Genomic DNA, 12,615 nt, shown 5'->3' on the forward strand with positions numbered 1-12,615 from the left:
CCCTAACTGCACAGGACCGCGCTCTCCGACCCCTTTGTGGCCTCTCCCAGAGGTACGGGCGGCGCCCGAAGCCAGAAGTCCTTCGTGGGGCCTGCAGCCGGCAGCCACTGGAAGAGGAGGAGGAGAGAACGCACTAGCCCTACCGTCACATACGCTGGCGCGCGTGCGCAAGGAAGAACTGAGCTCGCGGCGAAGTCAGTTTCCTGACTCTTGGAGGAAGGGGCCTTGTGTCACTTCCGGCCTCCCTTTAGCTGCCATCTTGCGTCCCCGCGTGTGTGCGCCTAATCTCAGCTGGTCCACCCGAGACCCCCTGAGCACCAACCCTAGTCCCCCGCGCGGCCCCTTATTCGCTCCGACAAGGTACAAAAAGGCTCTGGACGGCGGCGTGGTAGGAGGACGGGAGCGGGGGCGGGAAGTTCCCTGAAGGAGCGAGACAGGGAGGGACAGGGCAGAGGAGGAGAGGAAGGCGATGCGACGGACAGGCGCACCCGCTCAGGCTGACTCTCGGGGGCGAGGTCGAGCCAGGGGCGGCTGCCCTGGGGGCGAGGCGACGCTGTCTCTACCTCCACCTCGCGGCGGAACCCGAGGACAGGAGCCTCAGGTACCGCGAGGCTTGCGGAGAGTGACCGGGCCGGGCAGGCCCTGGCTAGGCCGAGGCCAGGCCAGGGCCACGGGTGGGGGGTGCTGGCCAGGCGTGGGGTAGAGCCCTTGATCCGGGCCTGCCAAGAGCGGGGAGCTGTGGGGGAGTGTGGGGAGGCGGGTGCTCTTTGGGCTCCCTGGAAACCCAAATTTGGAGCTTTGCGGGGTGGATTTGGGGTCCAGGTTTCGGCCTGTGTAGGACGTTTATTTTCCTGCTGTTATCTTGGGAAATAACGAGCATGGAATGCTAGAGTGAGCTAAACCTATCCTTGCTGAGGATTTCCTCTTTTTCTAGATGAAAGAAACAATCATGAACCAGGAAAAACTCGCCAAACTGCAGGCACAAGTGCGCATTGGTGGGAAAGTAAGTTTTAATAGTTCGGGCTTTTTTTTTTTTTTAAAGGCTTAGGTATTTTTAAAAACATATTCTATTATCGGTGACAAACTTTGCCTGTCGAGGGAAATTCATGGAGCTAGCAAATCCCGAGTAGCCGGGGAGACGAGAGTTACAGACACGTCAGTGAGACGAGCTAAAAACATCGCTTTTGTGTGAATATGTTTGTGTTTTCAGTGTTACAGTGTATAAGTAGAACAAAAGTGTTTCCTAATTTAATTTGTAAGGAAATTGTGTCATTTCAGTTAGATCGTTGTGCACATCATACCCTTGACTTGTTTTGGCCCAAGTTGTATAAAGTCAGTGCTTGTTTGTGTCTCTTGTAAATTGAGACCTTTCTGTACTGCTTTCTGAACCAAATATTCTTTAGGGTAGTTGCATATTTTCAAGGGTATTTGAAGATATAGGTACATTTTGGAGTTTAAGAGCAGTGACCGTTAGATTTGAAAATACAACCCAAGTAGGTGTATTTCCTTTTCTGACTTTATATTACTATAAAAATGAGGGAATTAAAGTGACTGATTTTTAAATGATCAGTTTTTGATTAATTGTTTCTTTCTGGTGGAAGGGGATTCTTTTTTGAAGTTGATTTTTAGATTGTCCTGTAATTTACTTAAATAAGAACTCCACTGTAGACAGAGGTCTACCTAGTTTGTATTGTTAGCACATTCTTAGTATTTAACAAGGTGTGGCAGCTTGTTGAAACACAGCATGTCTCTACTTGGTAAAACTTGTAAAGCTTCCATAGTACGTGTTTATTGCCTATTAGTTTTTCCCAACTTTAAGCGTTTAACTTAGAGTCAGCTGTGAGATAGCCAGAAGTTGCACTTAGACTTAATAATATACAGCTTTGTTAAGTTACTGAACTTTGCCAGCGGTGAATTTATCCTGATTTTTTTTACTTTTTATTTTTGCTAATGTTAGCAGTCTTCAAGATCCACACCCACATATTTAACAACGTTAGGTGTTTCTTGCCCTTTTTAATCAATTGTTACCAGACTGGACTTCAAGTGCCAGCAAAACTCAAATTTTTGTGTATCAGTGTTTGGATGCTCTTATATTGGTGTTTTTAACCACTCTTACTTTCAGTACAGTTTCAGAAGCAGTAATTTGAATAATATGCTTATGTGCAGTCTTTTTGTTGTTACTCTCATCATTAGGCTTTAACTTTGGGAGACATCACTTTAGGGTAAAGGAAAATCTTGAGATTTGCTAGGATATTTAAAGCTGATACAAGATTAAATTTGTGTCCTAACATCTTAATACTCATTTAGCTAATAATACAAGAAGTATTTCTGTAGTCACAGAATATGGAAACATTTCTACACTGTTTAAGAAGCGTACTTATGTGATGTGAAATTAGGTGAGTTAATTTTGCTTTGGAGAAAACTGCAGGTGTTAGGTGCTCTTAGGTAAATGTTACAAAAGCCTTTTATTTTCATATCTAATCAGAGCATTAATAATAAGTGAAAATTGAACTCGACATATGTGAAGTGTCTGAAACCTATAGAAGGTATGCTGGATTTGTCTTTACAATCTTAGAAATTCCTTTGAATTTCTTAGAGAAGATTCTTTGGAAACCAGATACATACATGACCATTTCAAAGTGATTTTTGTTCTTAATAGTTGGGCGAGGTTAGTAACCAGTACTTTTTTTTTTATTTTTTTGGTAGCTATAGATATTTTCTTCAGTTAAATAACAAGATTTATTTAAGCCTTTACTATGTTGTATCCTGAGAATATAAAATTTAGGAAGTTTAAAGTCCCTAGGTGGGCTTTAGGCCTAGCAGTGGTGATAATTTGATTATTGTCTTTTTAAAAAAAAAAAAATCTGTTTTCACGGTGTAATATACATAGTACAATAGTAAAAGCATTTTCAAAATCTAGAGATGGGAATGATTAGGCATAGGGAAAGGGGGTAGTTGTAGAATTTAGGAAAGGCACACAAGAGGTAATGACTTGAGTATTTTAAAGGATGAATAGGAATAGGGATGGAGGTTGGGGGAAAATGAGGTAGTTGAGTGTGATAGCCTTTCCTTGAGTGCTTTCAATGAGCTAGACTCTGTTATAGATACTGGGTTTATAGCAACAAACAGAAGTCCTTATGGAGCTTACATTCTAGTGAAAGGAGATGGATGATAAAATGTATTTATCTCTTATAGTAATAAATGTTATGAAGAGAAATAAACCAGGATAGAAAGAAATTGATGGGTGAGTGTGGAAGTTGCTATTTTACTTTGGATAGTTGAGAAAGACCACTTTGACCTGGTGACATAAGACTTGAGATCTGCAGTGAGGGAAAGAGCCATGTAGATGTTCCAGAAAGAGAGGAACAGCATGTGCAAAGACCCTTGGGTCATAACCTGCTTGGCCTGTTCAAAGAACAGCCAAGGTTTATTTGGCTGAAGAGGGGTGGTAGCAGATGCAGTCAGGAGTGGCATATTAAGGGCAGGACAGTTTGTGTACGGCTCTTGTAGGTTAAGGTGTAAGGACTTCAGACTTTACTCTGGAGTGCTATAGAAGTCTATATACAGATTCATTTGATTGTTCCATACACTATCTTGCCTGTAAATACTAATTTGGGTGTTGATTTTTATTTAATATAAAAACAGAAAAGGAGTCAGGCACAGTGACTCACGCTTGTAGTCCCAACACTTTGGGAGGCCGAGGCGGGCAGATCACTTGAGGCCAGCAGTTTGAGACCAGCCTGGCCAACATGATGAAACCCCATCTCTACTAAAAATACAAAAATTAGCCAGCCATGGTGCGAGTGCCTGTAATCCCAGCTACTTGGGAGGCTGAGGCAGGAGAATCGCTTGAACCTGGGAGGCGGAGGTTGCAGTGAGCTGAGATTGAGCCACTATAACCTGGGCAACAGAGTGAGACCCTGTCTCAAAAAAAAAAAAAAAAAAAAAAAAAACAGAAAAGGTTAATAATTCTGGATGTGGAGTTCTTTCAAATGCTTAATTTAGGTTGACACATGCTACCTCTTTGATCACTTCTAGAGCAAATGTAAAAGTAGAACTTTGTAAAGATGATTCTTTTCCTTTCCCATTTTTTACTTCTATCTTTGCCTTAGCCTGCCTGCTCACTGCATAAGTTTATGATTATGGTAATGTTCTTATACAGATCCAAAGGTCAGAAATGAATTGGAAACTATTCCCATTTGAAAAATATCTGTTGTGGTATAAATGTGCTGTTTTCTTTCCTCTTCTCCCTGACTTTAGGGAACTGCTCGCAGAAAGAAGAAGGTGGTTCATAGAACAGCCACAGCAGATGATAAAAAACTTCAGTTCTCCTTAAAGAAGTTAGGGGTAAACAATATCTCCGGTATTGAAGAGGCAAGTGTCAAATTTTGTTTCTTTAAAAAAACAAGATTTGGCTGGGAAAAGTTAACATTCATGCATTAAATGGGTGTTTTTGTTTTTGTTTTTGTTTTACCTAGTGACTTCAAAGTCCCTACGATGTGTTTCTACCATAAATTAATAAATATCAGGGAGATCATTAAAACTGACTATTAGAATGCATATGCCATTCCAGGCAAAATTTCACCTGTGCTTCGCAGCAAAATACTAGATTAGTTAGGCAGACTTCGTTTAATAAAACATTTGTCTTTTAAGAGACTTTGGTCAGCATTGCTAATTAAAATTTTTATTTTCTTAATAGGTGAATATGTTTACAAACCAAGGAACAGTGATCCACTTTAACAACCCTAAAGTTCAGGCATCTCTGGCAGCGAACACTTTCACCATTACAGGCCATGCTGAGACGAAGCAGCTGACAGAAATGCTACCCAGCATCTTAAACCAGCTTGGCGCAGATAGTCTGACTAGTTTAAGGAGACTGGCCGAAGCTCTGCCCAAACAATGTGAGTTTGCTAGTAATGGTTTTGCCAGGGAATTACTCATTTAGCAGCTGATTTCTGATCTCAGGGCTCAGAATGGATATGAGTATTTTTAAGTTTAGAAATGCAAGCTTTAAAAATAACAGATTTGTAACTGATTTTAAGCAAGTGTCCTTGCTCAAGTTTGCAGTAATTGATGTAGCATACTATGATCGTTACACTTGATTTTGTGGAATGTTTTCTACTTACTTGATTTGGATCAGACACTTAATATTAACTAGAAATGATGAAAATCTTAATTTGGTGCTTTGCCAATAACTACTTGTAAGTTTGGAATTGAAAAAAAATTAGTGTAAATTATGAAATTACTTCAGTTTCATCTTATAGTTGATATTACCAGTAATCTTTTAAAAATGGCCTGCCAATATTCTGGCATTTTTAATTACAGTGTGATAGGGATTTTATTCAGGACAGAAAATAGTGTAGCTGAGTATACATCTGAGTATGTGGCAGTGTTACGCTGTTTTCTGCCTTCTTAAAATTTTGAAGAATGGGAATGCAGGAGCAAGTCAGAGGCTTATATATGGCTCTTTAGTTTACCCATGTTTTTCTAGGTATCGACTCAATCTGCCTCAATTTTCATTTTCGTTGTCACGTTGAGTTGCAGGTTCTAAACTGTCAGGGCTTTCAGAGCTGAAGTAGGCTTTTGAAGTATCCCACTGATGCTTGTATGGGGCTAGTACATAACTCTCCTGTGTACGTTCATATTCTTGTGTGATAGAGTAGAGTGGATGCTTACCACTCACAGACTCTTAATTTTTTTACTTTAATTTTTTCATTTCAGTAAGTGGTTGAGCATCACCCTTATGCCACACACAAAGTAGTTGAGAAAATGGCATCTTCATTTGTCTCCCAAAATAAATCTTACCATGATTTGGTATGTGGGTTTTACCTGCACTCTAAGAGCTCCCTACTGCCTTTATACTACCTCAGGGCCTATGGTGGCCCAGAGGGATTGAAAGGATGGGTATGGAATTTTGTTTGTTGGCTGTTCCTAGTATTTTAACCCATTTGTAGACATTAGAATATCATGTTATTGATAGTATCGTAGATAAAATCCCAAATGTCCCTTATCACGGAAATAAGATGTAACAACACTTGGCATTTCATCTGTTTTTTTTGGGGGGGAGTGGTTATTTATTAAAAACCTAGACAAATAATGTTTACATTTTCCTTTCATAGCTGTGGATGGAAAAGCACCACTTGCTACTGGAGAGGATGATGATGATGAAGTTCCAGGTAGGAACATTTACTTGAGGTTAACCTAGGGAATCTTAGCAAGGGAGAATAAGAAATCTTTGTAGGATAAACTACCCGGGGAAGAGAGGTGGTAAGTTAAGATGGACATAGACCTTACTTAGAATGAGAAAAATAATGCAATATTAGGTAATTGAGAATTATGTTTATAGACTTGACTTGGCTTGTTTCTGTGTGGGATCCCAAGGATGTGTAGGTATCTAATCTTAAATATTGAGTAAATAAGTATATATAGTACCCTAAATATAACTATTATCTGCAGAGCACTAATGACCCTTGCTCCCTACTTTGAAATTCATGAATTTACAAGACGGTGTGGAGTAGTTCAGGTATCTTGGGATATATATATATATAAAAGCATTCTAAAATCTGTAGCAGCATAACTCCTTTGGGAATCATGGACATTTTTGTCTCTTGTTATTGGATAAATTTACTTTCTTCTAAAATATTTATTGGGCAGGAGAATCACTAGACTCACAAATATTCCCATTTTGCATAGACAGGTATCCTTAGGAATCCAGGAAAATTTTAACATTCTGTGTCATTGTATTCTTTGGTTCTGCTTCCCCATATTATGTTGACCAGTCTATGAGAAGGGATGGGGTGGCGGGGGGGGGGGAGGGGCTTTTTTTTTTGCCCCTCCATTCTTGTTCTTGGGGCTATGACACAGTATTTATTATCACTGGCAAATGAATGTCTTTCCCTCATCCCCTTTCAAGATTGATGATGATTTGTAGATTTGGCTTTTTTAAGAATTTCTACTCTTTTCCTTTTCCTAGATCTTGTGGAGAATTTTGATGAGGCTTCCAAGAATGAGGCAAACTGAATTGAGTCAACTTCTGAAGATAAAACTTGAAGAAGTTACTGGGAGCTGCTATTTTATATTATGACTGCTTTTTAAGAAATTTTTGTTTATGGATCTGATAAAATCTAGATCTCTAATATTTTTAAGCCCAAGCCCCTTGGACACTGCAGCTCTTTTCAGTTTTTGCTTATACACAATTCATTCTTTGCAGCTAATTAAGCCGAAGAAGCCTGGGAATCAAGTTTGAAACAAAGGTTAATAAAGTTCTTTGCCTAGTATACAGTTTTTTTTTTTATTATTATTTTATTGACACCGATCTGTACACAGTAAAACAAAATTGCTTATAGAAAGCTAATCATGGTATGTAATATGGCTGATAACCTTTGGGATTTGATTAAAGATTTAAAATCACAGTGTAGTGTAACAAAGGTGGTATAAAGTTCTCATGTTTGAAAACTTTTCTCTCCAACAGTCCTTAGTGCTTCCATGGTATGTGGTGGGTGTAAATATGAGAATAGAGTAGATAAACAGACTTTTCCCCGTGCTATTCTCTATTGTAGGCATATGTTAAGTGCCTTTTCTGAATTACCTTGGTGTTACCTCCTTTATTCCTCAATTTGTGAAGAACTAATAGTTCCTTTTTGTAGATGTAACCTGAGGTTTAGAACTTGTAAAAAGTAAAAGTAATTTCCAGATCCCTTCTTTGTAGGCTATTTTATAAGGTGACTTGGAAAAGGTAGTGTTTAGAATAGGAATGGCTCCTGGGTCACTGTCTACCTTAAGTGTCAACACTAATGAATAGGGTTATGTTTTTATGTAATAAAAAATGTACAGTAAAATTGAGCATATACAGTTAAAAGAATTTGTAATGCCTGCCACCATAATCAGGTTACCAAACAGTTTCATGGTCCCAGAAATCCCTCATCGGGTTACTTTAAACATTCTTACAAATTACAAAACAATTGTGTAATCTGAACCAAGGCCATTTGAGGAAGAAAATAGTCTTAGTTTCTACCTGTAATGATAATTTATTTTAAATCTTCATAGCAATTTGCAAGTACCTTTTGAAAGTACTATACAGCTGTATCTAAAAGCCACTATTAACTGTAGGGAAAACAAAGTTTTGAATAAATAGTATTTACACATATTTACATTGTATTTTCCTCAGGGTGTTTTTTATCAGTTTTGTTGAAGTACACTGCTACAGTGAGAATCCTGAAGTCTCAACTGCAACAAAATTATAAAAACTAAATGCACATTTGCAGACTCTTGTGGGTCACGTTGGGCTGTGTCTATATAGTCACGCTAGGTCCCACACTGATGCTAGCACCTGTCTGGGACATTCAGCTTCCTGGCAGAGAAGATGGTGGGTCATGTGCTTGCTGGCCCTTAAAGCTGTTACAAACATAACCAAAGCAAGTGGAATGCCTAAGCTGGAGGGCAGTGGCATGGGGCCTGAGGATTTATGTTTCTGACAAGTTCCCAGATGATGCTAATGCTACTGGCCTACTGGCCCTGCTTTGAGTAGCATGATTGGAAACATTCTCAGCTCAAGAAGTATTGGGGGTGACTGACTGACTGACAAGCTTGTGGAGAATGCCACTGTCTGAATATCTTTCCGGTTTGATCTAGGCGTAGCAGAAAGGGACTAAACAAGTGCAATCGATTTCCAGGTGAGGCCTGTCCCAGCAGATCTTGCTTATTGGACAGATGTTGTCTAAGGTTAAGCCTGTGGTGCCTGCACTCAGCAACTTCTTTCCAACAATCTAAAATTATTTCTTCAGCTTATTGTGTAAATAAGGGTGTGTGTTGGTGGCTGTGGATTAATTTGACAAGTTTTTCTTGTAGTCTCTTCAACATCAAAATAGGTAGGGTTATGTTTCAGTTAGAAAGGACCAAAAGTCTAGTTGCTACAAAGGTTTGTCACATTTGAAGTTTGTGGTTTGCCCATGGTTGGGCTCTGCTGTACTCAGAAACATCTGACAGGGACATTGCCAATTTCATGATAGGGAAAAGATGGAGAACAATCAGCTGCCTCTTTCAAAGTTATGCTGGGAAGTGATGCATATCATTAATAAACTTCCTTAGCCAGAGCAAGTCACATACATAGTAGTGGCTGTGGGAATGAGGAAGTATAACCCTCCAGGGTAGCAGATATTTTTGGATAATAATGCAATCTACCATATCCTTGCAATTTTTCTTTAATTGTCTACAGTCCCTTTAGCTGCTGTTACATATAAAAAGCACTCTACCACTTGTTTTGTGTCTTCTTTGCTTATAACCCCAAGAAAGAGCCTCATTGTACAGATAAGAAAATTATCTTGAAGAGGTGAAATTACTTACCTCAGGTCACACAGCCCCCCAGGTGTTAGGATGAGATTCAAATCCAAGTCTGCTCTTTCAAGTTCACTACCTGCTGGAAAGAATTTTAGACCCTGGCAGACTGGAGGGGCAGACCGGAACAAACTCGTTTTCAGCTGGAAACTGAAATAGACATCTGTTTTGATCTGAGAGCTTTTAGGATTAATACCCTTTATTTGTTGAAATAATTGAACTAAAATACATTTGTTTCATTCCCATAACCCTATGGTTCACAGAACAGAAAGCTACATTCTAAAATTTGGAAACAAATGAGCTGAAAGTAAGATTTTGGTCTGATTTCTACTAATCATTCTTTTTCTCCATTAATGCTAGATTCATGTTCTTCAGTAGCTCTTCCCTCCCTCTGCCATCCCAGTAAGATATATGTGAGTGTATGTGTATTATATATAATATATATGTTACATATATTATACACATATATACTTTTTTTTGAGAGAAGTTTTAAGGCAACTAATAACAGTTTTCAGCTTTTCCCAAAAAATGATTAGAAAAGTCTTCTATTTACGTAAGTTTTCATCGCTGCAATCAGCACAGTCTTGAATGCCATTTTTGCAGCGAGTTCTGGGAATGCAGGCACAGTCAGCAAAGAAAACAGTATCACATCTCCAGCCTGAACACTTTGGGCACTGTAAAACTAGACCATTTTATTTATTTTTAAAACCATAACTGTTAAAATGTCAAGGTGGACTGAAAAAGATACTATTGGAAAAGAAATTGCCCCCTGGATCTTAAAGGTATTAGTGAAAACTGCCCAGCAGGGAAATTGCAGATGTTTATTAAAGATTCTACATGTTTGGGTGAGAGAATTTGTACTTTGAAAAGCCAAGACAAGTACTACCTCTCACCATCAGCCTAAAAATAAACATACTGACATATTACATAATAAGAAAGGGTCCCTTTGAGTTTGTATGTTCAATCAGCAGGGAAAAGAATCACTGCTAATTGGCAGCTAGCAAGAAGAAAAGGATCTCCTTATACTTTTAGTCTTTATTTGCCAGAGCATTGTTATCTGTAATTCCTAGCATTTCTATTTCTACCCTCCACAATGACCAGACAAAAGGCAGGAAATTGTCTATTTAATGTATTTCTGATAGGGCTTTCAGATACTAATTGGGGCCACGAGGTATTGGAATTGCACCTCTGCCATAGTTTTATGAGATTGTGGGGTGATCAGGTGTCTGCCAAGTATTAAACTACTGTAGGGAACAGAATGAGGGGAGGAGAGAAGGAGGAAAGTGAGGGAGGAAAAGCAAGGAAATGGCAAAGTCAAACAAAAAATTTTTTGAGAGCCAAAGCACTCAACAGAATTTTGTTTGATCTTCACCAACATTTGTAAAGAAATATAGAAGGAATTTGATAGCAGATAAGAGCTATCAAGATTATTTCCTTTGGTAATTCTTACAGAACTGGCTGTATTCTTAGCTAGAGAATTCATCTAGTTTAAATATGCACAAACTACTGGAAATGATAGAATCTTAAAATCATGGATGTATCCTTAAGGAAGGCTTGTAAGCATGAGTTAATTTATGTAATTGAAGTATAAGGGTAGCTACTCCAAGAAGCCATGAAAAAATTAATGACATTTTCATTTTTACCTGATTCATCTGAGCAATCACCACAGTCATTTCTTGTGTCACACACCTTGTCCATATATGTCCAAATCTTCTGGTTGGGACACTTGAATATTAAGTTTTGTGGGAGATACTCTGTTGGGCATTTGACCTGTATTAGACAAAGGCATTAATTCTAATAGAAAGCATTCACGTACAATAATGTTTTCATATAATTCTGAAGTTTAGTTATTAGTTGCTGGTGACTGTTTTTAAATTTTAATTACTTGTCCACCTTACCACAGTAGGTAGCAGATTCGTCTTCCCCTTGACTGCAGTCCAGTTTGCCATTACACAGCTGGGAGGGTGGCAAGCAAGTGCTGAGGTCCTCTCATAAGAAGCCCAGTTGCTGTGAAGCTGTCTTACATTGTCGAGGTGGTAAATCTGGAAGATATTTATTTATTTGTTTATTTAGAGATGGAGTTTTGCACTGTCATCCAGGCTGGCATACAGTGGCACCATGTCAGCTCACTGCAACCTCTGCCTCCTGGGTTCAAGTGATTCTCCTGCCTCGGCCTCCCTAGTAGCTGGGATTACAGGCACCTGCCACCACACCTGGCTAATTTTTGTATTTTTAGTAGAGATGGGGTTCACCATGTTGGCCAGGCTGGTTTGAACCCCTGACCTCAAGTGATCCACCCGCCTCAGCCTCCCAAAGTGCTGGGATTACAGGCATGAGCCATCGTGCCTGGCCTAAATCTGGAAGATTTATAAGACAAGTATTAAATGTTGACACACGCATTGATGATCATGAACATCAGCTTTAATAACAACATGCCTCTCTTCCCCCTTCTGCTTCTTACCATCATTCTTTTTTTGACTGAAGTTTTAGCTGTAACCATTGTCCTTTTCCCCATTATTTCTCCTCCCTCTTTTCTTTCTTATTCTCCCTCATTCTTCTTTGTAATACTACTGTATGTGGGCAAACAAGCATATACTCACTACTGGTGGAGAAGTACTGGAAGGTGCCTGGGAGAGGGTCCATAGGCCTAGGCTCCGGCTTGAGCTTTACCATGGGCTGGTTATGTAGCCCCCTCCGTTATTTTCTTAGCTAGAAATGAGAGCAAGGATAACTATGCTGACTTCATGAAGATACTATGAGTTAAATTGATCTTATTGTTTAAATGTAATTACCCCATCGAAAAACGAATGGGAGGTAGTCAAAATAATGTGAAAGGTATTTTTAAAAATTTCAAGTGCATAAAAATTAGATGGTAGAAGTTAAGATGTAAATAGCTCATTGGTAACATTTGTATCTCAGACACATTTACACCTAAATAATGTATACCCAGAAAATTCCAGATGGGTGTGTAGAGTGATAAACAGGCTGGAAATACTTTAGGTGCCTGATTTAGAGGGGATGAGGGCTTGGTAAAGGTGCATTTTACATCTTAAATATTTTATAGTCGGGACTATGTTGACAAGAGGCAGATAACACCAGTTTATATCCCTTAATCTAAGAGGTGCCTGGCATTGTGGTTTTAGGGACAAGAACTGTTATGCTCTGATAATCTGCAAGAACCTGTGTCATTTTTCGTCCTCTGAGAAATTAACACCAAACTAGATTAGAAGTGAATCTAACTTGGAGGATTATAGTTTGGGAAGGAAGCAAAGGTAGGTAATG

General features: G+C 39.1%; 1 protein-coding gene across 2 annotated transcripts; it reads left to right on the plus strand.

Moving 5' to 3' along the window:
- Positions 1-205: 205 nt before the first annotated feature.
- On the plus strand, positions 206-7,279 carry BTF3 (basic transcription factor 3). Of its 2 annotated transcripts, none has more exons than XM_010363465.2 (6): positions 206-360; positions 935-1,003; positions 4,261-4,374; positions 4,700-4,901; positions 6,120-6,176; positions 6,974-7,279. In XM_010363465.2, the coding sequence occupies exons 2-6, from the start codon at positions 935-937 to the stop codon at positions 7,018-7,020; spliced, it is 489 nt and encodes a 162-aa protein (XP_010361767.1). In that variant the 5' UTR covers positions 206-360; the 3' UTR covers positions 7,021-7,279. The 2 variants fall into 2 exon arrangements, with proteins under 2 accessions (XP_010361767.1, XP_010361757.1); XM_010363455.2 differs by having other exon boundaries at positions 237-601.
- The last annotated feature ends 5,336 nt before the right edge of the window (positions 7,280-12,615 follow it).

Source organism: Rhinopithecus roxellana, chromosome 3, assembly GCF_007565055.1.
Source record: "Rhinopithecus roxellana isolate Shanxi Qingling chromosome 3, ASM756505v1, whole genome shotgun sequence".
Lineage (NCBI taxonomy): Eukaryota > Metazoa > Chordata > Mammalia > Primates > Cercopithecidae > Rhinopithecus > Rhinopithecus roxellana.